General features: G+C 37.4%; 1 protein-coding gene across 1 annotated transcript in view; it reads left to right on the top strand.

The window, feature by feature from the left end:
• The window catches only part of LOC117575965 (transcription factor LBX2), a 28103-nt gene extending 10587 nt beyond the window's left edge, over positions 1–17516 (top strand). Inside the window, exons 2-4 of the mRNA XM_034260444.2 lie at positions 16641–16819; positions 16881–16966; positions 17019–17516. Of these exons, the coding sequence (XP_034116335.1) occupies positions 16641–16819; positions 16881–16966; positions 17019–17265 (512 nt within the window). The 3' untranslated portion in view covers positions 17266–17516. The remainder of the gene's footprint in view (positions 1–16640; positions 16820–16880; positions 16967–17018) is intronic.
• Positions 17517–25148: the final 7632 nt, after the last annotated feature.

The following is a 25148-nucleotide window of genomic DNA, read 5'->3' as shown; positions in this document are numbered from 1 at the left end:
ATAAAATAAACCCAAAAAAAAAACTGCATAAGGGTTACCCCAAGTGGCACTTAACTTGGGTTCGGCTTTTCGACGTTTTTATTTTTGGGTTTTTTTTGTTATTCTGGTGTTTATCATTTTACTGACATGTCTACGAGTTGACATGACATTCAATTTTATTTTAGTTTTTTTTTCTTCTGTTTTTATTTGGCAATGCAAGTGTGAATAAATTGCTTTCATGGGCAGTGGGAATTCTTTAAACTAATGTTAAAGTAAAGTCTATATAAAATGTGATTTAATTCCTATTTAAATATATATGCATGAATTCTTCTTTTAAAAAATCTATTAACTAAAGCTAAAATTAAGTTTATAAAATGTTCGAGATGATTGATACAATTCGATTTAATTCTTATTTATATATGAATTCAAAGCAAATGCAAAAAATTCTTGTTTTAATGCTTTACAATTTGCTGTCGTCAAGTGCAGCTAAAGTTTATTTTATTATTACTTTTCCCCTCATTAAATCAGCCAGCAGCTTGTTAAATAGCTCAAGCTGTTTTTTTGTAACTTCCATCCGGTTGTAAACTAATTATTTAACCAAAGTTTTACATACATTAAAGTCAAGCTTTAAACTAAATAAACACGTCGAACATCTCAAGCGATTAGTTTATCTGCCTAGAATATAATTGATTGCCAAGATCCAGTAGAAGCAGTTAGTTAAGTGCCTGAACAACTGTATTCAATGAATTAATTAAGCCAACAAACTGTTAACAATTAGTTTTATTGCTGAATTCAAATGCTACTTAGTCAGCATTTAAATTTCCGTCTCGTAAACAATACAAATGGAAACCTGGATCGCATCAGCAACTGTCCATCAAAAGTCAAAGGCAGCTTAATTGTTTTTAATGTGCCAATATTACAACTGATTCAAAGAAGAAGAACAAGAAGAAGAAGAACATGTGTATTGTACTTTTCATTAATCGGTTTGGTGTTAATTTATAGGCAATCTTTATGGCTGCCACAGCAATTGCTTCCGCCTTTTCGGAGGCAGCCATCTTTGGAGCATCTTGCAACTGGCAACTTGCAACTGGCAGCCGGCGGCGGCGCTTCAGAATGCACTTGAATGTCTTTCGGAGGCATATCGCTCTCGCTCTCGCTAATTACGGCAATTAAAATGCACTAAATACTTGTACACAGAATTGAAAACTGAAAATTGAATTGAATTTTCTCATTGGGAGACGCCTTCAAGTGGCTGCCCAGTAGCGCCAGTTGAGACTTCAAGTGGCGCGCATCCTAATGTGAATTATTAATAAAACATGTAACTAACACGAGTGCTCTCGTCTCTCGTCTCTCTAATTAGTGTTGAGTTCAGAGTGAGTATTGTCGAGTGCTCAGAGATCCTTTTGTGCAGGATTTCTGTTTAGATGTCACCGCTGATTAGCCAAGTGCATAAATCCACAAAGGAGTGTAATCGTATACACATGTATCTACTTGTGGCTAATGCCGCTATTCCATTAGCACAGCCAAAAGACTTACGTCTCCGCGTCTCTGGCAATTGCATCACATTGTTGAGCCGCGCACAACAACCAAGCGAACCAACTGCAAGTCATAAACAATTTCAATTGCCGTTGCACATTCGCAACACTCAATTAACGCTTTTCAACAAAGACCTAACAAAGTATGCGCAACAACAACGCGAACACAACAACTAGCAAAGCAAGCGGCAGCACCAACAGCAACAACAATAACAATAATAATAATAATAATGCATTCATCACTTTATGACAGCCACATACAAACTTGGCCTAGACAATAGTGTCAACCATAAAGAGACTGCAAAACTTGGCCGCGTATCTATTAAATTATGCTTAACTATGCGCTTTTGTTACCCCTTGACGTTACAATCTATAGTTTCTTGTTGCTGTTGTTGTTAGCCTGGTCTGATCATGGCTGACAATGGCCAGGCTACTTATGAACCAGGCTGGTAGTCAGCAACTGGACTCCTCTGCATGACGGCCAACTCACAATGCGATCATAAAGACAACACACAAACCACTCAGTTTGACAAGAGTTGAGTGTATTCATATGGCAGGCATTCACAACTGTATTCATATCAACTCCACACATCACACTCATTCAAACTTGGAAGTCCTACAATAATTAATTTCTACTTAATAAACACGGATCCATATAAAAAGTACTTTTCTAAACAATACTAATTGTCTTCAACACTTCGGATTAGCGTTTAAGTATGTAATTTTTTAAGGGAATCTTTAATATAGTTGTTGAAGCATCGTTAGTATCTTATACTTTGTACTCTACGGTAATATTTTAAATATAATATTCTATATATGAGGTTAAACCTTAAAATGCCAGAAAAGTATAAAGTACTAAAATATACCAAAGGCTATATTTGACAAAAAATATACTATTATGCCAAATATAGCCTGTGGTATATTTCTGTACATAATGCATGTAAAACAATATTTTTAAAATACCAGAAAAGTAAAAATACTAAAAAAGGTATATAGTACATCGATTTGTAAAATATAGCCGTTGGTATACTTTAGTATTTGTCAAAATGTTAAATACTTAAAGATTACCGGTTTTTTGTAAATTGTATAGTATACAGAAATTAAAAAATGAATCTAAAATAAAATTATTACCATGACTTCAAAAATAAACTTTGAAGATCACAGCTTGAATTAGTAATTTTAATTATAGATATGCAATATTTTATTTTAATTACATATCACCACTTAACACTTTAAGATTATCATTTATGTCATAAATTATATACAATTATGATAGCTGTACACATTATATTAAATTTAATTATTGGCCTGATTTCTGAAGTATAATAAACATTGGAGAGCGTTGCTATTATTAATAATTATTACTAAAGATATTAATCTTATTTTATTTTAATTACATATCATTTGGATAGAATACCGTAATTTTTTTTTTTTTTTGTCACTTTACAATATATTATATAAAATTTGTTAAATATGTTTTTAAAATATAATTATTGCCTTGATATAAAAGGTAAGCATTGGAGAAAGTTGCCAAATAATAATCACTATACATATTTCATCTTTTATTTTATTTTTAAATTAGTCGAATTAGAATACCATTAATTCTACTTTCTGAAAATCATTTTTAACTATTAATAATACCTCATTCAACTGAATAGTCAACTGATTAGGTTATAAAAAGAGATTACTTAGCTCGTAAAGTTCTTGTACAATTTTTGTTCTATTTCAAAAGAGAACATGTAACAAAGCTTAGCATAACGGCACTAGAAAACAGTTGCTTAGATCCTGTTCAATTTGCCGGTTTCAATGCTCACTTGAGCCGCATTTTTATGGCAATTGAATTGAGGCATTCAACAGCTGCAACAACTGCATCGGCAGCAAGTCCAAACATCAAGATACACAGCGAATCGTAAACGTTTATAAGCGCCAAGCATATTGTCATAAGACATCATTTCTTGGCCAGTTGTTTAAGTCATTTTATTTCGTTTCATTTCGTTTTTCGTTTTGCATTTTTTTTCGGGCAATCAACCGCAATAAGCGACAGCATACGCGGCGTATGCGTAATGGCCGCAGGCGCAAACACAAATGCAAAAGCGCAAAGCAAAAGCAAAAACAAAAAAACGAATGCATAAACTACGCAATTTATGCGTATTTGGCAGATCAGAGTCTCGGCGACAGTGGCAGCCAACGGGGCGTAGATTTAATTAAATAAATTCCAAGATCGCGACGCCGGCGACAACCGCAAAAAAGACGCCGACAGCGACGTTGACAGCGACAGCGACGGTGACGGTGACTTAGGCAGCATTTTGCATTAATATTTGCACAGTTATGTACGTGTGGTGTATGTGTGTGTGTGTTGCCAGCAATTAAATAAATCTGCGCGTTGTTTGCGACGCAGCAGCAGCAGCAACAACTGAAGCTGAAGCAGCTGCAGCGTCAACAGCAACAGCTTTAAATTGTTGCACATTATTGTTGCAAATTTATTGTTTTCTTGCTGTTTCTTGTCTCTCGTTGCAATTACAACACGCAAAAGGTGTAACACGCCCACTTCTCAACCGCCTTGACTTGTCTCTACACCTACAGTGAATATATGCGTGTATCTGTATGTCTGTGTATGTGTATGTGTGTGTGTCTACACTTGGCCAAATATATCAACGGCTTAACAATTGGCTACGACATGTCGTCAGGTGGCCACCGCCTTTAAGCAGCCGCCAACGAGTTCAAGCGCGTTCCCCACTCTCTCTCTCTTTTTCCCTGGTTCACCTTCCGTTTCCCTCTCCCTTTGGCTGTCTGCGGCACACGCATTTTGATACTTTAATTTATGGTTTCACTCGCAGTTTATTTGTCATGCCAACCGTCCATAACTCTAACTAGTTCGAGCAGCCGCAACATGCAAATGCCATTGGACCCTTGTTATGGCTAATGTCCAGTCCAAGTCCAGACTAGGATCAGTTCGTGGAACCAGTTTACAGCAAGGGAATTAACTTTAAAACATTGATTAGGCACGATTATAACGGTGTGCACGAGAAATGCCAGTTAGGCTGCATTTTGTTTCTCAGCACAAAACATAAAAAAGTGTGACGAATTATGTTTGAAATTATACCCCAAAATAAGTTGCACATTGTATAAAGCCTGTTGTTTAATACGGAAATGCAATTTTGTACTTTTGTACCAATTATAATTAAAGTTAAAGTCTGTCAATCAAAAATGCCAGTTAGGGTGCATTTGTTTTACAAATTTGTACAAAACTTGTAACTATAAACATTTATTTGGCTTTTTAGTAGCTATTTAAGAAAAGTCACCTAGGAAAATTAAATTTGTTATCGACATTTGAAATTGTAAATATATAAAAATAAATTATAAATAAATGAAATTAAATTTAATATTTTTAATCAATTAAAGCTCAAGACACAATAAACAACAATGAAACACTTATTTATCAAAGAAGACGACAAACACTAATTTTTTATTGAACTTTGCAGTTTTTCCTGTTTTCCAAAATAATCTACAAGTTTTATTTTCAACAATTGATACAAAAACCTTAAGATAGATTTCCTTTTCATTTACCTCCATTAATAATAATAATGTTTTTACATGTATCTTAGCACTTATTACAATTGAAGCTACAGAGGTCTTAAGCTATATTTTCTTTCCATTTAGTTCAATTCATATACTTTTTATACACGCTACCCATAGGGTAGGAGGGTATTATAACTTTGTGCCGGCAGGAAATGTATGTAACAGGTAGAAGAAGGCATCTCCGACCCTATAAAGTACATATATTCTTGATCAGCGTCAACAGCCGAGACGATATAGCCATGTCCGTCTGTCCGTCTGTGTGTCTGTCCGTCCGTCCGTATGAAACACTGGATCTCAGAGACTATAAGAGATAGCGCTATAATTTTAAAGCTAGAGTACTTATGATTCCTGGTTTGGTTGCGATCAGATAAAAAAGCTATCAGTTATTAAAGAAATACTTTTGTATGGGCAAAAACGCCTACTTACTATGGGTCTTAGTTGCTTTGGCCGACAATCTGGTATATTGTGCCGTCTATGGTATATTTTGAATGCGGTACTATATCTATATACCACATATACCATTTGGTATATTTTTAGTATTTTTTGAGAATAGAACCGAAAAATGTTGCTTTTATTCAAAATTTCTTACTTGTTATACATATGTATATGTTTCCTAGTGCTCATTTTTTATGTGGTATGTTTTTCTCTAAATAAGAGCTTTTAAAAGTTCAGTATTTTTAACCTATCATAAATAATATATTTCCTCATTTCTAAAAATCTCCATAGTCAATCCGTTCGTTTGCTCTATTTAATAATAATCTATATACTATAATCCTCTCTACTAGCTTTAGTAACTATGTGTATTTCCGGGTACATAACGTATATTTATCTTTTTATTTAATAACTCACGGAATACTAATGTTTCTCGTTTTAATTTGTATGTTTCTCTCTCTCTCTTTCAATAAACTTGTATCCTTTTTTTTGTAAGTCTCTCTCTCTTCCTCTCCCTCTCTCTCATTCTCTCGCTTTAACTCCATGAGCTTTTCTCCCACACTCTCGCTCCCTCGCTGGCATTATAAACTGGCTGCATGCAGCTAGCATCTCATTTAACAACTCTCACTAAAAAGGAAACCTACGAGCGCACCTACAAAAAACATGCAGGAAAAGATTAAGAGGCCGCTGGCTTATCTGGCCGGCAATATCGATAAACATAAATAAAGTAATATTGTCGTCGCAACTTTCAACTCGAAGAGAGAGAGCCAGAAGGAGAGAAAAAGAGAGAGGGGGGGAGGATGCATTGAGCCAACGCCTTTTAGCCAAGTTGGCAGGCAGTCAACATGCAGGCGCACATAAAAATGCACAATAATGATAACGATAACGATAACGATGCGCAGCGGTTGTTTTACAAGAAAATTATGTGTTATTAGCACACGCACACACACTCACACACTCGCACACTTGCACACACACATTTACACTTGTTTTATAGCCAGGTTGTTCGGTCGTCCTGCTGCGTACGCAGCGGCGTTATAAAATTGCCTGCTTTATCACAGACGAGCTCTTTGAGGAAAGAAGAGTATGTGAGGGGGGAAGGAAGATTTAGCAAGCAGCGGAATTATATTCAAACTGAAAATTAACTTGTTTTTGAATTGTGAGTTCTGCTCGTGCCGCAGTCGCAGTCACAGTCGCAGTCGACTTCGACGGCTGCTGCGTGCGCATTAACGGAAATTTATCATAAATTCCAATACCCTTCCTTTGCCTACTAATGGGCGTTGATTAGCTAATTTGCTGCGCTCGTTTCATTTTCCACTCACTCATGCCGGAAAGTCATTTCAAATACTTTACTACTACGTCTGCTTCTGCTGCTGATCAGCTTCTTCGTCGTCTTCATCGTCATCATCGTTGTTCGATCAAAATCTTCTACATATTTGCCACGTTTGATTTGCCCTCCGGTCTTCGATCTTCCCCCAACCCTCAGATGCCCTCTCATCTACGCAGCCGGCGGCGTGTTTACTTTGATCTCACACACATAACACCAGCAATAACAACTACAACAATCAGATGACTTTGGCTAGCCGAAGTTCTAATACTCTTGGTTATGAAGCAACTGCTGTTTGATTGCATATCATAGAAAACAATTGCTAGTTAACTAATTTCACTAAAAAGTTTAGTAGAAATATTGTTTATAATACTTATTTTTATAAAGAGGTTTTTGAAAGAAATCTAAATTATATTTATTATTTATTTATGTATACTAAATCCAAAGATATAAACATTTTATATTTATTTATCTTTTATTATTTATTTAAAGTCAATTATTAATAGTAAATGTCCGAAAAAAATTACTCAAATTTGATCAAAATTAAAGTAATTAAATCTTGAAAGTAAATCTTATTTCTTTTACTGTATAAATTTATCAAAAAAATAAAACATTTAGAATAACATTTTTTCAATGAATGTAAAATTTGTATAATTTAAAATTCAGAAACTGAGTTAAATAATTCAACACGGAAATTGCAAAGCAAACATTTTTTTGTAATATGCACATATTTAAGAAGTGTTAGAATTAATGAATTTATTATTCCCTTCTCATTTCTTTAACTATGTTGTTGCATCCCGCTATGCAATTTGCATAGACTCCTACACTAAAGGGTGCTTCAGAAACTCATTTTGCCAACTGATTTGCTTTGGCTCGAAGGCCTCAAACTGAAGCTGAACTCAACGATCGGCCTCTCTTTCACACCACAGCCAGGGGCCAAGTTGCGTTGCCCGGTAAAAAATAATGAATGAAATCAAATCCAAATCAAATCAAATTCAAATTAAATGCCGTTTTTTCTCCTCTGTTGTTGTTAACTGGACCTGGTTAGTTGCTTAGTTCACTGCTGGCAAACGGATTAGCATATACACAAGCTTTATATGAAGCTATATAGCTATAGTTACGTTGTATAGCGTGTCTGTAATTTTATTTTTACTTTTCTTTTCTCTTTCTTTTTTTTGGCACGCATGCACAGTCACTGCAGCAGTTCTCACTCACTGCTCGAGTCGCTTAACAATGAGAAGATTAATTTATGTTATTAAGTCGGCAGTGCGGTCTTTGATCTCCCAGCCAGCCAACCAACCAGCCAGCTCGAAGGTGTAAGGTAGGCAAGTCAATGCGGTGTCAATGCTGCCACCTGAGCCACAGTATCGATGAGAATCGACTTTCGAGATCCAGATATCCAGATAGAACACATTGTCGACTACCTGCACTCCAGTTGAGGTGATCCTGGCAGCATAAAGCGAAGCATAAAGACTTGGCCATTGCGTGCAGCCACAGCCATGTCGCTGATTCATTAATTTGTAATTTATGACAGCTTGTCATAATATCAACGCGCATTGTTGTTGGTATTGTAATGCCCGAGTATACAAATTCAGCTAATGCTCATTAGGGCAGCTGAGTTACCAAAGCGATTGAACAATGTCTTCGGGCCATGTTAGCGGTTTGTTCAGCATCGCATCACCATCATCAGCATCAGCATCGTAGTCGTGTCTTTCGATATTCATTCAGCAGAGAGTGAGCGAGTAGTATCTATGCCTATTGGCTGCCTGGGGGCATTGTTGGCTTTATGCTGTTGTCAACGCTTTTTGTTGTGCCACCAATAAAACGTCGGTGCCTTTCATCTGTCGGCCAGTTCAAAGTGCCAGCGAACTTCTAACTCAATTAGTGTGTAGTTTTTTAAACGGTTTTGATTACAAGCATATTTTATTTTTTTCCTTACCTTACCTTACTTTACTTTACTTTTCCTGTCTCACTCACTTTGCTTTCCTCTACATATATTTATATACGCGTAGTACTTATAAAGACATTAAGCCAACTAACACTCGGTGTCTGCCTCCGTTTGGCCTACATTGTGCGAAGCGAAGGCCCAAGCGAAGGTCACTCAATCAGCACAGGAACAGGACTCAAAAAGGGCCAAAGTAACGAGCGAAGAGATCTTCAAAACACGCCGCTCTTTGATCGCATTTTAATGATGATGACCATTGTTAGCTGATGTTAGCGATTGCCCAGCCAGATTTTCACTTAACAACGCCGCCAACAACCGCCCCACATCCCAGCCCAGAATCCCCCTTCTTCCTCTCTTCGCTTTAAAAGCCATGCAAACATAAAAATGATGTAGTACGGCAGCCAATGGACTCTCAAGACTCACTTGCCAAAACTGCAGCCAAGTGCCAAGTGGCACAGCAACAACAACAACACGAACAACAACAACAACCACTTGCTGCTCTTGACTCCTTGGCTATTCGCGTCTCTGATTCATTGGGGAGCTCTGCAGCCAAATTGCAAAAGCTGCACAATTTTTATTATTTCTGCTCTGACCAAGCAATTCTCGCACTGTGGCACAACATCATTGAATTGGTGTGCGAAATAGCTGAGATTTACCAACGGAAATGGCGTCATTAAAGTGATAATATCTATACTATAACATATATTAGCAAAACTTTCACTATAAAAAATATTCGCAAATTGATGAGTAAGCGCAGAAACTTTTTAAGAAATTAAATCATTTTGTGAGATCATTTAATAGTCCATATAATTAATGAAGTATTTCACAAAAATAGCTGAGAAATTGTAAATAGCGAAATATTTTAAAGTAAAATATTTTTGGAAGAGAAATTGAAAACTTCACTTTAGTAAACGATATTATTTTTTATTATATAATTTTATATTTCACTAACTTTTACATAAATAAGTCATAAACTCATTAATTGTTTGGTAAATGCAAAATCTGTTATTAAAACATTAAATCATTTCTCGAGGTTCATTTAATTATTAAAATATTTTACAATAAGTTATTTATGGCAGACAAATTATAAATGGCGAAATATTTTAAAGAGATTCATTTTAAGTAGAGAAATCGAAAAATACTATAATATATGAATTTATTTCATTTTATATTTCACTAATTTTTATTATGGGTTTTCATTTCTAATATTCTTAAACTCATAAATTGATGAGTAAGTGCAAAGCTATTTATTAGGAAATGAAATCGTTTTGCGAGATCATTTAATATTCCATTAAATTATTAAAATATTTCACAGTTAAATATTTATAGCAGATAAATTGCTCAAATATGTTATTAGCTTTCGCAAATGTGCAGTTAACTGTAGGATTTAATTTGTGTGAGATCATTTTATATTACTGGAAATTATCATCAATAATATTTGGCTCCAAAAATGTCTGTCAAAAAGAATCGCAAATTAAATGAATAAGAAGTTAAGTATGAAGTGAATCTTGTTAAAGCATTGTCTTTGATGAATTTAAAAGGATTTGCGGAAATTTTACTAAAAATCTCGAATTCATTTGTTCAAACGTTTCTGAGTTTATCAAATAGTATACAACAATCAATTAATTTTAAAGTATCTAGAGTCATCTTATTCTTTTAATTTGTTTATCTACAAAATTCAGATTCTTATTCTTAGGGAACTAGTTAGACTTCAATTCCGTCAATATTTATTATTTCGCATTCCAAAGAACGAGCAGTCATTGTCTTACTGTGGCCCACTGTGTGACCCGATCGTGCAACTGCAGCAAAGTGCGCCTCGGGTTGCAAGCGTCATGCAGCAGACATGCAAGTCCAAGTTCAGATCGCGTCTTGGTGCTTGAAGCTTGGAGCTTGGTGCTCGATCGTCCGTCTTGGTTGTCGAGCGTCTGACTGACTTCATTGCTCTTTACGTAACGTTAACTTAAGTATATGTTGGCCGAGCGCCATCTCGTTTAATCTACCTTTTAAAGGGCGTGGCCATAGTATTTTATATATGCTGATCAAAGAGTGCCGACGCTTTGTGCCCAGGCCGACACGACGAAGATGAAAACGCCGAAGACCACGACGACGACGACGACAACGACGACGAAGCTCGCGAAGTTGAAGACGTCTCCAAAGGGGAGATTCGCTCTCGCTCTCGCTCTCTCTCTCCTCTCTGGTCAGATCGATTGGGAAGCTGTGGCAAGGCAGGATGGATGGATGTGTGGAGCAGTGTGTGTGGGGCCATCGCCACATACTCGTCTCGTAGATTGGCGACTTAAGCATAGCTTTACGTATTCATTATTGAATTAAGGATGACCACGTGCGTTGCGTTGGAGTTGCAATTGATTTGCCGATGCCATTAAAATCAATCAAAATATCATAAGAACATCTTTTTTGTGTGCCTGTAATTATGTCTCCATGTGCCGAATTGTGCGTAGCCTTTGAGAAAGCGGCGCTTCAGCATCCGGAATGTTCAAGAAGAGGCTGTGCTAACGGTTTGTTGATATGGCTGAGGACAGTGCAAAAGAAAGTCGTCAACACAATATGAAGAAATTAAGCTTGATTGCGACGAACATCGACGGGAGAGCCTGATTATATGCCCCCAGGGCCGTTGACTTGTTCTTTGGCACCGAAAATTGCGAGGTACTTGCAAATGTTATTAGCCATGTTAATGTTTACAACATGCTGCGGGCCACAACATGCTCAACATTTACGCTCAAATGGAAGGGACTGAACAAAGCTGAAAGAAGAACAGTAAAAAAGCTAGGGAATCATATAGAGAGAACTGAAATATAAAATACAAGAAATTATTGCGCGCATTACGAGCGTGTAAACAAGCAGCCAACGATGACAATCTGGACAGAGAAAGAGATATATACATACATACTCGTATATATGGAGAGACCTCACCAGTTGCTCAAGACACCAAATGAAAATACCTAAATTTATAACTTTCTCGTTATGAAGCGAGTTGCGCAAACACACAAATACACACAACTCTCTTTTGTCGGCGGCTAAATTTGTCTCATCTTCTTATATTAATTTGTGTTATTGTATTTCGGTTTTTTTGGTAGTAGCAACAATAACAACAGCTATAACAAAAGGTAGCTAAAAGGTATCGAGTTTTATAACCTGCTCGAACTCATCAATTTCGTTGCTAACAACACGCAGACACGCCAAAGTGAGAAAAATATGCTGGGCCCCCAAAAACCCGACTACTTGACTGTTTGCTCGCCTCTGAATCATCATCCGCATTTTTGGGGCATTTCAGGGGATTTTGTGGTTATGTTACGTTTACGTTTTTCTCTCTCTCTCTCTCTCTCTCTGTCTCTTTGTGGAACGCTGCGCATGTCATAAGTAAATTTCTTGCCTTGTTTCGGAGATTTCAAAAAGCCATTTAGAATAAATTAACCTGGACCTACCGCTAAAAATGAAGATCGCTCCCTTTTCCCATTCCCATTCCCATTCCCATTCCCGATTCCCATTCTGATTCCCATTCTGATCGCATCGCTTTGCTCTCTCTCTGGCGATGTGAGTGAGTGAGTGAGTGCGTCGCATTAATCTGATCCCTCATCAGCGTGGCCCCAAACAGGATTAAAATTAGTTTTTGATTACGCTTTCGAGCTTCTGGACAACGCAATTTGTGGTTCGCTTTGCGCTCCACATTGCTTCGGGGCCAACATCGAGTTGGAGTTCGAATCGCAGTCTCTGTTCTTGCGCCCTTTATTTTTTGGGGCATCTCGAAGGGAGGCGGGGTCTGGGGCACATAATTAACGCTTTTAGCAAAACTCTTTGTCGCTGCGGCCTCTTTTGCATTCGAAGGTCGACGCTTTGTCATAATTTCGCTTTTGATGCGGCGCGGCGGCAAAGTTATAAAGCTATTGGCAGGTATTTAGCCCAGGCTAAAGGCTTCCCAAAAAACACAAAACAGAAAAACACAAGTAAGAGAACTATAAACCTAAACGACTGCGAGATACCCGGACTTAAATTTTGTAATATATTTCAATACTCATTTGATTTTAAACATTCGAAGAAGTTTATAGCAAAATTTCTATAGTATGATGTACTTTTTCTTGAAAGCTTTTATAGTCTTTTACCAGGTACAACTGAATTATATATTTTAGCTTTATATTAGCACTCTTCTTATTGTATTCTTTAATTTAAATGATGAATATTGATGAATATTCTTATACAATTAAAATATTATTTAGTATGAAATGTTACGACATAACATTTGTTCTTAAATATTCGTCCTTTATCAAACTTTTGTATGAGCCTTAAATATATAGTTTACATTATGTACAAAACAATACAATATTTTAGCTATATATTATATATTCACTCATAATTTCAATTTCTTCAATTTTATGATTAAAAAGAATCCGACGAAATTCTACAAAACAAATTCATCTTAACAAAGAATCCTGAAAAGTTTTAAGATTACAAATAGAAGATTTCCGTTTTCTACTTTTTGAAAATAATACTGTTTTTAAGGTCGAACTTCTGATGCCGTTTAAGACTTTGTGTAGAGAATCAAGAATTAAATTAAAAATTAAAAATATATATAGTATGAAATAGGACTTATCAAGTCACAAAGTTACCCTTGCACCTTAATTGTTACGCCGGGTATAAAAATGTGAAATTCCTTGTGCTCATAAATCCCCACAATCGTCTTCTAATTGAGTCTTCCGTTGCCGACATTTCACACACACACACACACTCGCACACACACAGAGTCGCACACACACGCTCACATACATCGCATTCCACATGTCATGCTCCTGGCTCAGCCTGGCACTCTCAGTAGGTAGATCAGCTCATCTTACTCGCCTCGACTCGATTCAACTGCATCGAGAGCGATCGCTCGCTTGATGGTGACGGAGACGATGACGATGACGATGACGATCGTGTGAACAGCACCTTGTGCCCAATACATTTTCCAAACGATACTCATCTTGGTAGCACCTAATAGCCAACATCATTGATCTTTAGATTACGATCTCCTCAGGCTTTTACTTTGACTTTGCTGTTGGTTTTTTTTCGCTCTCTTTCTCTCTCTCTCTCTATCTTTCTTCTTCGGATTAGACTTAGCTGATGCCTTCTAGCTGTTTGCTTGTTGTTTGTTGGCTGTTGGCTGCTGGCTGCTGGCTGATTGATCTGCAGTTGGCTTTAATTGAATCGTTTTTCCCCCACCTCTTTTGTTGCCTCTTAATTAACATAATTGCTGCTGTTCTGCTTTTCATTCCTCTTTGACACTTAAGCAGCTTGATGCGTTCTTCGTGGCTTCCTCAGCTGCATTTTAATGCCTTCTTTAATGTATAGCTGTGAACTCTTGTGAACTACTTAATTTTCCTAATTACCGCCAACGCCATTAGGCCCAGTTTTGATCTGGCTGCGATAAGCCACGTCTAGGAACCAAGCCCAAACTCTGTGTGTTCAGCGAGGACAATGCGTCATTTTGTTTGCGTCTCAATTAGCAACGCTCTGCAACTGGCATAACTTACGAGCCCACTCGGCTTTTGGCCACGTTGCTATCTCCTTCTGCCCTTTTCTTTTACTCGCCTGTCATTGTAATTAGTTATGCTGATGACATTGTTTGTTCAGGCTTTTCGGACTGTGGGTGCAGTCACCATAATTCATATGGCAAATTTGAATACACTCAAAAGAAACACACGTTACTTACTTGTTAGTGCAACTCGTGTTGTTGGCCAACTCATGCTCCCAAGTTTTTTTTCCTAATTAATAAAGCGCAACAAATGCCCAAAACACACTCCCACAACTTGCTGCTTGCTGCTTGCAACTTGCAACTTTTAATAAAGAGGCGTGGTCACAGCCCACATGCCACGCCGCATGACCAATTTGCTGCCAAACTGGGCGTTCTATTGGTCAAAGCTTAATTGGCAACTCGCCGCGATTTGTGGCCCATTCACGTTTTTTAAAGCTGAATTCGTTTGAGCCGCAAAGGCTAATCTAATTAATGTGGAAGTTACAATAAAATTGGTTAGCTCAATAGTGGCGTCTAGACGACTATTAAAGTCAACTACAATGGGGAAATTTATATCAAAGTAAATATTATTTTCTTTGGACACAAGTGCTTACTGGGCGTATGGGTAATATACGTGAAAGCTTAGCCTTTAGTTTATTGTATTATTCAATTCAATGCACAATATATTAAATTACTTTGATTACTGCATTGGGTAAATCAGTAGATATCAAAAGAGCGTTTTATACCAATAATTTGTATAAGCAAATTAATAATGTGATCAGTTCACACTTCACTTCTTATACCAAATTTCGTGTTATATCTTTCTAATTACCTTCAATCCAGCTGCATTCATTGCCAGATATGATTCTAAGAGTTAGAATATTCAATAATACATTTAACTTACCAAAAATGAATTCATTGAATTATATTATATAATATTTTACATAATAATATAGTACTTCGCTATTGCTAATGCAAACTACAATAAATTAAAATTAAATGAATATTAATTGCATTGTCTAAATGTACACACATATATTATGTGCAAAATGTTGTTACAAATTTATCAATTTTATAATTATAATTTTGATGTTAATTCCGATGATGTCTGGAGTCGCGTCAGTTTTTCATTCATAATTTATTTGGCTGCGTGATATGCGTGCGCTTCCTTTGCCTGCAGCTCGACTAGAAAAGGGCGTGTTTGACCATCTAGATAAATGAACTTTACAATAAACACATCACATGAGTGTCAAAATGGCTTTAGGCTGAGCTGAGCCACTGACCACAAACAACCCTTGGATGTTTGTCTGTCCGTTCGATGTCGTGCTCGTCCTTGGGTCGAGTCACATTAATTGTTAATTGTCCGTCATGTTTAACAACAATTCAAGTTGTGTGTTGTCATCATCATGAGGGGTTGAAGACACGTTCGTCTGCTCTCTCTCTCTCTCTTTCTCTCATCCAGCTGCCATTGTCCTTCCGCTTAGCCTGACCAAAAAAAAAACGAAAACAAAACAAGGCAGCCATTTCCGCTAAGAGATGTCGATGTCTGCACTTAAATTTATGCATTAATAAAAATGCTGAGTGCGAAGGCGCGAAAAAAAAGGAATTGAAAAGCTGCGCGATAAATAAATAAACAATAAGAATGCTTAATGTGATTTCCGCCGCACAGAAACGGAATACTTTCGAAAAACATCAATCAGCAGGCGTATTACCTTTAAACATGCCAGCCAAACAAATACCGGCAATCAAAACCAAATCAAATCCCAATCGAAACGCTTAACAACAACAATAACAACAACAACAACAGCTAGCTGAAGATTCCCATAAAGGAAATCATTCAACGCGTTGAGACCAATAAAAATCGACAGCGTCGATCGCACATAAAAGTAGTCCAACAAAAACTGGGCTGGAAGCAGCCAAAGCGGCATGAACGCCCATAAAACTTGACGATCGGATAACATCAAGCGTTTTGAGGGGCTCTATGCCATAGTACTATAGTAAATAAAACAAAGGAGCTAGAGATTCCACACTCTTTTCATGCTTTATGACCATTCATATGCCGCATCTCTATTATGAATTCCATTTGGATTTGTGTGTGTGTTTTGAAATTATTGTAACTAGTGCGCTGATTGAAATGAAAGTGGCCCAAAGGCTATAAAAAGCTAACAAACCAGTTACAAAAGAGAGCCCCAAAGAAGACTGATAAAGTTAATAAATAGATAAAGTTGAATGCACGTTTTGTTCAGCCTTTTTATTTAACGACAGTTTGTTTCTTGGTTTATGAGTTAGATCGCACATTTGGTTAATGCTTTTCCCCAACCATTGCAACCATTTCAGATCCCTCCACGCTGAACATCTTTGCCACGCGTTCGAATCCAAAGAAGAAGCGCAAATCGCGCACAGCATTTACGAATCAACAGATCTTTGAACTGGAGAAACGTTTCCTCTACCAGAAGTATCTCTCGCCGGCGGATCGTGATGAAATCGCCGCTGGCTTAGGACTATCCAATGCACAGGTGAGTATTACAATCTAAGCACTATATTATATAAGTCAGAGATTAATATTTTACTTCCTAGGTCATCACGTGGTTCCAGAACCGACGGGCCAAACTCAAACGCGACATGGAGGAGCTGAAAAAGGACGTGCAGAGCGTGAAACAATTGTCAGCGAACAAAAGCTTTTTAGAGAATGTTAATGACTTGAGTATTTTAAAGACCCGACCAGTCAGCAGATCCCATGCGATGCCGGCCATCGCAACCACATCCGAGTAACAGTCACCACCTCCACCCCCAACAGCGGACGCAGACGCATCAGCAGCAGCAGCCGACGAGCAACTCGAGCCGGGACAAGGAGGAACTTCGCATGCTGAAGATGATGACACTGATGCGCTATTCGGATGGCAAGCTGCTCTACCCGCCCGCCGCTCTACCGCCCCCCTGCTTGCCACAGCTTGGCAACTAGTTACCACAACAATTTACCCCACAGCAGCGATTAGCCCAATTTGTACTTTCCACACACACACACACACACACACGATTTCTAATTTGCCAAACAAGAAAACTCAAAAACATTTTCATCGCAATCATTTTCCTAATTGTAGTATTAAATTTCCTCATATAAATTGCTTGTGATTTTCGTTAAAAAAAAAAATAACAACCACCTTTATATGAATATTTATAATTTTACTGTGTTAACTGATTGTAGATTATTTGCAAATAAAGCATACTTGGCGTATTAGTAATATTTAAAGTAAAACGTGTTTCAATAAAACAAATACAGTAAACTAACAAGTAAGAAAGCTACAGTCGAGGGTACTCGACTGTGAGATACCCGCTAACCCATTTTGAATAAAAGAAATATATTTTGCTGTATTTTCTCAAAATATACCGAATATACTGCAAAAATACTATTTCCTGCCGGCACAAAGTTCTAATACCCTTCTACCCTATGGGTAGCGGCTATAAAAATAGTACATTATTTTATTTTATTCAAACATTACAATAAACTAAGTGCATACAATTGTTATCGTGATATTTTAGCGATTATCATGATTTACACTGCTTGTAAGGATGTTCTTATGAAGCAGTGCAGAAAATAATGGTTGGTGCCTAGGCTAAATACTGGTAATGTGAATTCACCACACGAACTGGTTTCTGGCATGGCTACCCTAGTTTCCACAAGCAGTGAAGAGTACTGCTTGGATTAAGCAGTGCAGCGCCACATGGGTTGGTGTACTAGCTAAAAATGGAATCCATATTGTGGATTCTATCTGTTCAGCATAGACACAATCCTTATGCATAATCGATTCATTTGAATTGTATTGAGTTCTGCAATATATTTCAATTTTTACTTAAAATATCTGTTAATGAGCACAGTATTTGACCTGATTTTTAAAGCATGCGAGTCATTTTGATTTTTTCTGTTCGTTATTTAAAAATGAACCCATTCATAATTTCTTAATCATATATAAACAACACTGTTATGCTTCTCCGCACGCTTTTTCCTCTAGACCGAGCAGCCCTGCTGGACAACGAAAATAGAAATCAATCTGAATGCGAATCCAAATTGATGGCGAGTCGCGCATAATTTCGTAAAACTGCAAAAACTGAGTGCAAATTATGAAGACGTAAATATGAAATTGGCAAATTTGCGAAATGATTTGCGAGCGATTTGTTTTCATAGCTTGTTGATGTGTTGCGCAAATCAAAATGCGAATGATGTCGATTTTATTGACAAATGAAAATAAATAGATGCACCTAGAAACAATAAGCAAAACGTCTCAAGTTATGCTGCCATAAATCAAAATCATCACTGCATAACAACTACAACACGCCAAAGTTCCCACTGCACTTTATCAACTAAACAGCGACAAAGGTCAACAAACTTCAACTCCAGCCAAAGATCAGCGTTAATGGGCTCAAAGCCGCACTTGACTTGAGTGGGCCGAATTACCCTTTCACTCTTTCCCAGGCCATGCCTACTCCATATGTGTGTATGGAGATAGCACATCATAATGACACAATTAAGTCACAATTATGCGACTGCCACTCCAACAATGGAGATAGACTTCAACCTATTCCCCCCACGGACACTTACAAGTGGCTGCTTTCACCAGAAATCAATTCAATTATTGCCACAGCTCTCACAGAGACAGTTCTAATTGCCACAGTGGCAAAGTTGCGCAACACACATTCACATGCTTCATCCTTTATCCTGTTGAGCAAACACAATGCTCTGGATCAATTCCACACGAGCGACTTTGAAGAGTTGCCGGTGATTAGCACGCGGCACACTGACAACGACAACGACAACAGCATTTACATTTACATAAACCATAAGCTGCGAACATACTAAACAACAGCAGCATTCACCACCGATCGCATCATACAATATGCTGGGAGCGACCACCCACAACGGCTGCCGGCGCTTTTATTGCTCACAAAGTAGCATAAACAATTTGCGCTTCTAACGGAGGGAGAGAGAGAGCGAGTGTGCCACAAAGTCAACGCCACCGCACACCTGATGGGGAGCAATGATGCCATGAACTGGGGACAGCGAGTAACTAACTCGACTCGGAGTGCATTAAATGTGGTTGCCAGCGAGTCAACTTCATGCTTGTGTGTTTGTTGTTGTTGTGCGCTTTGCTTATTTGAAGTATGGTTTGGGTTATTTGCGTCTTGTGTGTGGTCGCCTTAGCTCCAGTTGCGAGTTCCCAGTTGCCAGTTGCCGCTGGCAGTCGCGACTGCCACTCAGGGGCGACAAAGCGATTGCCAGCTAATATAGCATAATATGTTGCAATTGTCATGTCCTGTGGCGCAAATCAAAATAAACCAAACGTTGTCTAGACACACGTCCTGGCGGCAGCTTGCCAATTGGACAGCTCCATGGACACCTCCGCGACCGCACAAGTTAGCAAAGGGAACTCAAACACTTGACTTGTATATTTGGTCAAAATATTGAAGCAATTAATGTCTGCCACAGGACGAGTGACTGACGTTGGCCACTTGACTCGCACAGGACCAAAAACATTCACACATATTTCACTGCTCGCTGATCAGTGTCTCAGCCTCAAGTACCTCGAGTCCTGTCTGGAGCAGGATACAAGTAGCCACAGGCGCAGGCGTAGGCGTGATTTGTAAACAAATGCCACACGCATGATTACATGATCAGTTTGTTGTCGCTGTCGACGGTTTCCAATTGCCTGCCACCGTCGCAAGCGGCGCCAACTGAAGGTCAATGGAGGAAGGAGAGGAGATCGAGATAGAGAGAGAGAGAGAGAAATCTCTTTGCTCTGCTTTTGCTAAACGTACTTTTAAGCTCTTAAGTGCTGGCGATTCACTTTGGCCAATGTGCGCTTTTCATTTCATTTCATTGAATTCTCAATACGTTTTTGTTTGATTTTCCATTTACCGAACACAGCAAGAGATTCAATTCAATTATTATTGGAATATTGTGTAGTAGACAAGTACGCGTATTATTAATGTAATAGCGGCTAATTGCGCATTTTCTTCTCATTTTGTGGCCTGCCCCAATGCGAAATTAGAACACAAGCACTTCAGTCCAAAGACTTAAAAGCTTCAATTTGATGGAACACTTGGAGCACAAATATTTATTGCTACATTTTGCAGTCGAGCAGTTGAGATACTGATACCGCAACTGATCAGAGATTAGAAATGTGCAATGCACATACTTGACTCCACTTGAGAACGTTCGATCTCTTCTCTTTCTCTCTCTCTCTGAATAACTTTTCCAAGGTTTTCGATCCCAATCTGTGCAAATGATTTACCGCAAAAAGCTGTTGCATTTATTTGGCTAATTTGGGCTAATAAACAAAGTATCATTGCAGCGGGCATGTGGCAACAAATAAAGACTCGACGCTCGACGAATTGCCTATGAAAATATGGCAAATTGGCGGAACATGCGAGAGCAACAACAACAACAATAGGAACAATAAAAACACACACACACAAATATGACAATGTAAACAACAATAAGACCAATGGCAGCTATCGATCATCATGAACAAACGATTCGGATTCGGATTCAATGATCATTTGCCACCAAACGGAATCCGGACGTCAGAGTCGCAGTCGCTGTGATCGCAATCGCGATCCGAGTCCAAATCAAAATTCCAACAAGAGAATAAAATTTAATTGCCTACAAATTGGCGCGTTGAGTTTTATTGCATTTTAAAAATATGCACACACACACACACCCGCACACTCACACATCGAACAATACATGGAACTACAATATTACCCCACTGGTCAGTGGCCATTGGGCGGTGCTTTACACTGGCAAAAGTATCTCGCTTCGCGTCCCATGTGGGTGGCAATTTTTTACAGCGACCGGCAAACAAATATTTGATTCACACAAATGCCCATGATTTATTTACGATTTCCTAATGTTCCGCCTAATACGTCTGGGAAGTTGATAATAAAATCAATCCCGAAATCTAAGCAATTCTAACTTGTTCTTTTACATCTGTGTTAATGTTAAGATAAATAACTTATATTGCTAAGGGCTGATGTTGATAAAAATATGAATACTTATAGACCAACTTAGTTATATAGTAAATATAAATTAAATGATTGTTTTAATTATTGATTTAATACAACAAATTCTGCAATAATTACTTAAAAATAGTTTACTTCATTAATACAGAATAAGAGTTGTATTATTACTACAAAATATACGAATAAAAAAGTTATTTATACAAATGACTTAACTAATCCAAAGACTCTCTTTGTCCTTATTTATTAAATTGTCAAAAATTGTAATTGCATTAAAATTTCGCATTTAAAAATTACGTATACAAATCAGATCAATCAAAACAAATTTAGTGGTGAAAATATTTTGAAAATATATTTATACTATACATTAAATTTTGTGGAATTTTCAAATTACATTTTAAACCATTATTTATGATTTGTTATTTAGATTAAAACACTCACTATAGAAGTTACTCTTAGATAAAGCATTAAATACATATTTCGAGTTTTAAAATTATTTAGAGGTCAAATTTTTCTTAAATTACATTTGGAAAATTGCAATTCTTTAGCAGCAAGCTCATTAATGTTAAGCAATCATTTAGATGTGGACTTTTTGTGTAATTATTAAGACTGTTCTTAAAAATTCAACACATTAATGAGTAATTCTTGAAGCAGTTGATCCAAGAGAAGCCTGCCTACATATTTTTTTACTGCAAGAATTCCACTTCAGCTACATTAAACAAATATGCACCTTCTTCGAAATTCCCAGCAAATAATATAATTAAATGTAATAAATTAGCAACTAAGCTTAAATTAAGTTAACAACCATAGGAAAAGTAGACTACAGACTGTCTCATCTCAATGCAATAAGAAATTGTATTCGTTATTTCAATAACATATCAATAATAATATATTTTTTTAATATTACTCAAAAGAATACATATAGTTTTGCATAACTACTAGTAACTGGCTCGCATTTTTATTTACATTTAATTTTGTATATTTTATATTCATAAAGAACACTTCCTTGCCATATGTGAAATCAAATTGCCATCAATTATTGCTGCTCGCTGTTGTTGTTATTATATTTTTGCAATCATAACCCCAACACTTAAACTTTGGCACTTGAGTCGTCCACTTAAGTATTTAATGAATTCGATGCTTTAGCTTATATAGAGTATAGCGTATATGGACAAAGGCTACTTAAGGCGCCAGAGTGCCATTCAAAGTGTTCTTAAGAAATTAGCCAAAAAAAAATACAGAAAATTGGAAGCTCTTAGCCGAATAAAAATACGTAAAATTCTGTTAGGTCAGTGAAGCATATTCATCATAAACTTAAATGGATTTCAACATACTGAATTGGAATTGCTCAATAGAATCGAATTGTGGTTAAGTGAGGGCTTAGCAAATCAACGAAAAGTAGACCGCCAAAATGCCAACTTAAATGGCAATTAAATATAAACAGAAAAAACTGCAGAAGAGAGAGACAGTTGTTTCCTGCAAGTGCGCAGCAAATGTTGTTTATCGGCAGTCGACTGGCTCTAGAAGTGCACTTGATGCGAGTGCGACACGTTTTGGATTTGTGGAGCAGACGCCTCTGCAGTTCAGCTCAACTCATTATGCATGCACGAACTGACATTGAAGTGGGTGCGACGGCAGAGGCAGAGGCATCGGCAGCATTTTCCATTTTCCCCTTCTAGGCAGATGGGAGCTGGAGGAAAGTTCATGCGGCGTTAGGGTTAGGATTGCCCATTGCCTTTATTATTGGTATTAGTAACACATGATTACGCTGTATTGTAAACAAAAGCGCAGATAAACAGACAAACAGCGGCATGAACACGGATACGGACACACGTACAGCAGCAAGCAGCAAGCAGCAAGAAGAAAAGAAGCAACATAGTCTAATGATATGTTAATGCAGATGGCGCACACTGCGTATGAGTGCTATACGAGTATGGAAGGAGGCGGCAAACTGTTTGTCTGTCAACGGCTTGAGCAAATAAACTTCATTTGGGACTTATTTGTCGTTGGCTGGAATGTCTTCTGGCGCTGTAAACACACAACGCCTGGCATTAAAGTGCGAGGCGAAGTTCATTGAGCGTTTCTCAAGTGAAATGGTTAATTATGAAAGCAGCGAAGAAATGAATTTATGCACATCACAAAAAAATGTAGTAGATAGTTCATATAGCAATTCAAATTATGTTATTTCAGCACTTTAATCGGTCATTTAATGAATGGCAATTCAATCAAAGGACGCGCAACAATTGCTGACCCCATGAAGCTGCTTCATCTTCTCTCCTTCTCCCTTCTCAACCTACTAAAGTCTTGTGTTCTCTGTGTTGTAGTTGTCGACACGGCGCAGCGTTTAAGTGTAATTTTCTTCTTATTCAATTGAAGCATGTCCTTTGGCTGGCAAGGATAAATGGGATAACTCACTGCAACGCACTGAGTTGGTCGTCGACTTGCGACTTACAACATTCAACGTTTTCGGACGCTTTTCACAGCTTCTTCACGACTTCTCCGGCTCGTTACAAATTCACTTCAGACGCTGCTTTCACTTGAGATCCACATAATGGCTGTTCATTTGCGCCGTCGCCGTGAAAATTGCAAGAAAATGTTCTTTTCGCATCGACTCAGGACAATTGCGTACGTGTGCCAGAACTCTAAGCACAACCTCAAGATGGAAGCAGCAAAAAAATGAGAAAGAAAAAAAGAAGTAGTCACAGATAAACTGTGTGGAATGGGCCATGTCAGCTCATCATCTTGTCCTGTGTGCCATGTAATTTGCTCTCTTGCCATGTGCTTCATCAGAAAGGAAATTGAAAATTGCTACTAATGGCTGCTGCCAGTGGGCGTGACCGCCCCCTGCTCCTGTCCCCTGAAAGACAGGCAGTCTAACAGGCAATGGAAGAATATAAAAAATTCAACTAAATTTATCGTTTAATGATTATGAAAAAAATACAGAGATGACACTATGAAAATGTGGGCGGAATTCATTTGAATCGTAAATTGCCCTCCTTACTTAGCACGAAGCCCAAGACCAAGGCCAAGAGACTAACGAAGCGTTAAGAAGTTGCCCAAAAAATAAAAAAGAAAAAGGACTTCTCGAAGATTCTCATACAGTTGATTTATGCGTAGCTTAATATTTGAATTCAAGTTAATTCTTGTGTTAAGATTTCAATTAGCTTGTGCTTTGGAGGAGAGTTGTAGGGATTTGAAAATTATTGGCATATAGTACATGCTGAAGAACAATTGGTAACAGGCTGAAGGATGAGGCAATAAATAAATGCAGTCAGTGGAGGAAATACTTATGAGGAAAATTTCTATTATTAATATTCTCTGATTATTTTGACAAATTTAACTTGACGTCTGACTTATTTATCAATTTTAGATATTTACTTAAGGAGAATATATATTCTAATGATTATTTATTTGAAAAGAACTCAAGTTGATCCTATGAAAACGTTCTCACCTAGCCATTATAGACACGCTTTACTGTACAAACTTTCCATTTACGTTTGTTTACACTAAACAATGAACACTTAAACAGACTTTAAGCGCTTTGCTTTTTTACGATTTTCCAAATAACGAAATATATAAAAACAACAGAGATCGTCAGTTGTTTAAGCAGTCCAAAGTGCCTCAAAGGTGTTAAGCATGGGGCAAAAAAAGAAATTCCTCTGCCCTAAATCGCCAGCATCATCACATAAAAGCATATTAAAGGAAACTGATTCATTGGCAATTACGTATATGACTATTTCCAATGTTTCTTTTCGGGATGTCTGTTTGTTATTTTTTATTAGTAGTGTTTTTCTTGCAGGTTTTTTCCACTTTATATTGCCAAATATAGTG

This window comes from Drosophila albomicans, chromosome 2R (assembly GCF_009650485.2).
Source record: "Drosophila albomicans strain 15112-1751.03 chromosome 2R, ASM965048v2, whole genome shotgun sequence".
NCBI classification, from domain to species: domain Eukaryota; kingdom Metazoa; phylum Arthropoda; class Insecta; order Diptera; family Drosophilidae; genus Drosophila; species Drosophila albomicans.
This window is presented reverse-complemented; position numbering and strand designations above follow the sequence as displayed.